This window comes from Acanthisitta chloris, unplaced genomic scaffold (assembly GCF_000695815.1).
Source record: "Acanthisitta chloris isolate BGI_N310 unplaced genomic scaffold, ASM69581v1 scaffold6107, whole genome shotgun sequence".
Taxonomy (NCBI): Eukaryota; Metazoa; Chordata; class Aves; order Passeriformes; family Acanthisittidae; genus Acanthisitta; species Acanthisitta chloris.
This window is the reverse complement of record NW_008683101.1, coordinates 37,340-42,323: the sequence shown is the minus strand read 5'-3', so window position 1 is coordinate 42,323 and position 4,984 is coordinate 37,340. Positions and strand designations below refer to the sequence as shown.

General features: G+C 40.8%; 1 protein-coding gene across 1 annotated transcript in view; it reads right to left on the bottom strand.

Moving 5' to 3' along the window:
* The window catches only part of OSBPL10 (oxysterol binding protein-like 10), a gene marked incomplete at its 5' end in the record, with an annotated part of 82,670 nt that overhangs the window by 48,566 nt on the left and 29,120 nt on the right, over positions 1-4,984 (bottom strand). The window contains one exon of the mRNA XM_009078780.1: positions 185-395. Coding sequence (XP_009077028.1) covers positions 185-395 — 211 coding nt within the window. The remainder of the gene's footprint in view (positions 1-184; positions 396-4,984) is intronic.

Below are 4,984 nucleotides of genomic sequence, written 5' to 3'. Positions count from 1 at the left end.
CTCCTCTGATTACAATACATTCTGCATTCTTTTTTAGGCAAAGAAGAGAGTTATGATGCTTAACACTGTAGAAGCTCATGATCTGCTCACCCAAACTTGCCTTCCTGAGGAATTTTGCCTGCTTCAGTATCAGAATAAAAAACCTAAGGCAGATAAAATAATAGCCAGAAGAGCTTGTGCTCACCTGACGACAGTGTCCTGTTATGATGTTGGCCCACTTGATGCATGCTTTGTTGTAATAGACTCAGGCATTCTCCAAGGCAGCTCAGGGTGGCAGCAGAGGTAGCTTTTAAAAGTAGCAAGTCCTGATCCAAGGCAGAAAGGGGCCCAGAACTTGGGAGAGATTCAATGGCTTGTACAAGATTCTTCTGTTGTCCTTCAACTTGGCTCATGATCTGTAAAGGTCAAAAACATCTGCTGTCATAGGAAATATCACTATGTAGCTGTTAAATTCTTATGGATTGAAGTAGTGACTAAATGTGAAGAACTATCACAAATGGATGTTAATGTTCTGATCCAAACATACCACATACTCACCTACAAAAACGAAGGGCTTGAGACTACCAAAGGCCTGTAAAAATGTCAACACTATGTTAGAGAAAATCATCTCTTAAAATAGTAGGTTCACAGTAGGTTTAATAGTGTGCCACATACTTTCTGAAAGCCTTTGTAAGGAAAAGTATGAAAATTCTACTTCCTTCTCCATAATTAATTTAGGCTCAGATTTTCTTGCCTTTTTAAGATATCTGAGACACCCAAGGAAGTTACACTGTCCCTCCTCCTTTCCTACACAGAACCTAATCACAGCTTAAGAACAGACATTATTCATTTCTCAAGCATCAGTAGGGAACTGTTTTTACAAAATAAGGTAATTTGTAAGTTTATAGACATTAACATAAGATGCAACTTGAAGTATTTATTTAATATCAGATATGAATACCAGCTGTCAGGGAGAAAGTTAACCTGCTTCTAGATTTGGACCACCCAGATGAAGATGAAATGGGTACTTGTATAGCAGATAAAAACGTTATTTGAACAGGCTGCTCATTAAGCACATTGGCAAGCTTGCAAAATCCTAAAGCCAAAAGAAAAATGAGATGTTCAAACTCCTCTCTCCATTTTTATAGCCTGTAGGAAATTATACGTGAACGCGATAAGCCTCTTTTCTTACACTTACCTTGCAAAAAACTTTGTGCAAAATCATATAGGTTTATACTTGAGGTATTCAAAGCTTTCAGAAAAATATATATGAAGACAGCATAATAAAGATTTGAGCTCCACTTATCTACACTACTATACTGTAAAAATGTATTATGAACTTCATGACTTTTTAAATGTCATTATTATATTTTCAAAGTATGGTGTGCTCCCAGTTTCCCTATGCTGTCATAAATAAGACTGATCTAAGAGTACACATTGAGCGTGCTGAAAAGCTAGAAAGGAAACTGAACCCAAAGATGCAAATAACCATCCTTGGGGGAAAAAAAAAAGCTAGAATTAAGAATTAAGAAAAACCTGTTGCAGTTCATAAAGAAAAATAGCCAAATGTCTTGCTGAAGGTTACAATGACATTTTAACAACCGACATTTAAAACAGCAGCCACAGACAATTTTAATTCCCTTTAACAGAAAACAAGATTAGACAGAGGGTGACACAGACCTCCCCAATACAGAGCTTTAGGGAACCACTAGAATCTCAGGCAGTGCTCTGCTTTGAGAAGTCACACACTGTGTACCTGAGCTCCACAGCACAGACATGAGGGTTGCTTCAAAGATAAAACAAGAACAAAAGCATCAGAGGCATACATTCATGCAAATATTCCTCCCTCAGGAAAGGAGCACAAAGAGGCAAATTGAAGGAACAGCTAGGAGAAATAAGATGATCAACTCCCTGGAAGACTACACAATATAATTGTATGGAAAACTGCTTCTCTCCTTTTCCCATCCTGAATAAGAGTGTGAAATTGAAAACCTGACGTTCTCATGCTTCACAGAGACAGAAATGTTCTATTTTCATTTCTAAGTGACTAGTTTTCCTACTTTTCTGGCTTTTTTTGTTTTGTGAGAAACAGTTTACATTTCCAAGATTTGCTTCCACAGCAAACAAAAATCCAAAATAAAACTCTGAAAACTTAAAATCTTTCAATGTTCCCCTCCCTCTTAATAAAGGGCAACTATGTTCTTCTGCAGATAAGACAGGAGCATAAGCTAAACTGATTAGAGCGTTTAAGGAAACATTTGCAAAATTAACTGCATCTTTGCAATTATCAGCTATCCCAAAACTCTACAGGCCTTTGTCAGCTACATTCATCCTAGCTTCGGAGAAATTTCAATAAAATCAATGATTTATTCTTCCTTTATCCAAAACAAAGTGTTCTCTGAGTCTTCCTGTTCTTTAGATGATTAAGAGACTTAAAGCAGCCTTTTGATTCACCCATGCTACCTAGTTTCACATTATAGTTGTGATACCAGCAGCTGTTCTACAGACCTGGCACAGCAAAAGACACCTGGAACGGCAACTTCTGTGTAGGAGTCCAATTGCTGGAACGTGCTGAACATTGATCGCTCAAGCACTGATCAAAGCCAAACTGTTTAAGGTGCTGAATGAGCAGAACAAAAACGAAGAACCCTCCCTGTTCCAGAGAGTGACAGAAGAACTCTGTGGTCAAAATGGGAAGGAAATAACATACACTGTTGAAGTAACTGAACTTCTTTTACATGCTTGCCAATTTTTTTAGACCTTGACAAAAGATGCCAGAAGAGCTGAAGTATAGTTGTTCTAAATAGAGCAGAAATGAATCAAGGAGGAGATAATACAAAACCACCAAACCATTCAAGATGAAACTCATCAAACACACTAACACTTAACACAGAACAGCCACTACATCATGTAGCTACAGCATTACTGCTCTATCTTACTGGTGGGTCTGCTTTTTGCTGTTTGGGGGGAGGAGAGACTGAGAGATTCACTTATCAGCACTCTAAGCTAGTTTCAAAACCAGAATGAAAAGGTTTGATTTTGAAAAAGATAAATTGAAACTCTGAGTTTCCAAAGTGAAATAACTTGCTTAATTTTGAATTGCTTTGCCCTTGCACATGGTTATTTTAGTAGCTTACATTTCTCCATCCTTCCCATTTGCAAATACAAACAGTTCAAAGTAGTATTTCTCTACTTTTTAAAAAGGTAAAGGCTATTTGTCCCCATCTGCTCACCAAATCTCAACCCACTTCTCTTTCCACTCTTGTTCTGGCTTTGACACCTCCTCTTTCACCTGTATATTCTCATAATTTGGCAAAGAAACTGCATATTCCCACAAAGGCACTAAAAATTCAAAAATACAACTCTACGATAGATACAAAACAGAAAAACTGAAAGAACTATCAGGATTACATGTATTTAAAGGAATTATATGCATGCAAATATCTAACATTAGTAGGCCTGCATTTACCTAATTGCAAAATGTTCAGTAAAAGCAAGCCTCATGCTAAGAAGACACCAGCTCATATGCATGGTTTGTTCCTTTCTCCATCTTCTACCTGCTGCAGGAGAACAAGCAGGTGACATTCGGCGTTCCCTATTAATAGCTGTTCCTGAAGCTTGAAGGAGATTCAGACCTTTTAGTCTGTCAGAAATTCTCAGGTATTGTCCATGTTCTTGTGGTGGGTTGACTTTGGCTGGATGCCCAATGCCCACCAACCTCTCTCCTCAGTTGGACACAGGGAGAAAAAGTACAACAAAAGGCTCATGGGTCGAGATAAGGACAGGGAGGTCATTCACCAATTACCATCACAGGTAAAACAGACTCAACTCAGAGTAATTAGTTTAATTTATTACCAGAGTAAGGTAATGAGAAAATAAACCCCAAATCTTACCTTCCCTCCACTCCTCCCTGGGCTTAACTTCACTCCCAATTTTACCACCTCTTTCCCCACAGCAGCACAGGGGGGACAATTACTGCTGCAGTCCATTCATGACACACTGTTTCAGTCACTTCCTCCTCGCTCTCTTCACCTGATCCAGCACAGGATCCTCCCATGGGAGACACTCCTCCATGAACTGCTCCAGCACAGGTCCCTTGCACGGTCACAAGTCCTGTCAGCAAACCTGCTCCAGCATCGACTTCCCACAGGGTCATGGCCTGCTTTGGGCATCCACCTGCTCCAGTGTCGTGTTCTGCATGGGCTGCAGGTGGATATCTGCTCACTGTGGGCATCCATGGGCTGCATGGGGGCAGCTGCCTCACCATGGTCTTCACCATAGGCTGCAGGGGAATCTCTGCTTGGCACCTGGAGCACCTCCAGCCCCTCCTTCACTGACCTTGGTGTCCACAGAATGGCTTCTCTCACATATTTTTACTCCCCTCTTCTCTGGCTGATGTTGAACAGGAATTTTTTCCCCCTTCTTAAATCTGTTATCCCAGAGGCTCTACCACTGTGGCTGATAGGCTCAGCCTTAGCCAGCTGCAGGTCCATCTTGGAGCCACTGGCATTGGCTCTGTCAGACACAAGGAAGCTTCCAGCAGCTTCTCACAGAAGGGCCTCTATAGCCCTTCTGCTGCCAAAACTTTGCCTTGCAAACCCAATAAAATTCTCCTCAATAACACTGCATTCCAAGAAACCTGCATTCTGACAATACCCTCAAGAATGACTGAATGCAACTAGAAGCATCCCTGATTTTTTTCCTCAGTAGGTCATTCCCTCCCTACCAGTTGCTCCAAGACAGCCAGTTCACAGCTTCTATTGCTGCCTGCTTCCTCCTCTTCACTTTGCCTTGCAAACCCAATAAAATTCTCCTCAATAACACTGCATTCCAAGAAACCTGCATTCTGACAATACCCTCAAGAATGACTGAATGCAACTAGAAGCATCCCTGATTTTTTTCCTCAGTAGGTCATTCCCTCCCTACCAGTTGCTCCAAGACAGCCAGTTCACAGCTTCTATTGCTGCCTGCTTCCTCCTCTTCCTGGCTGATCTTCTTGTGTTAC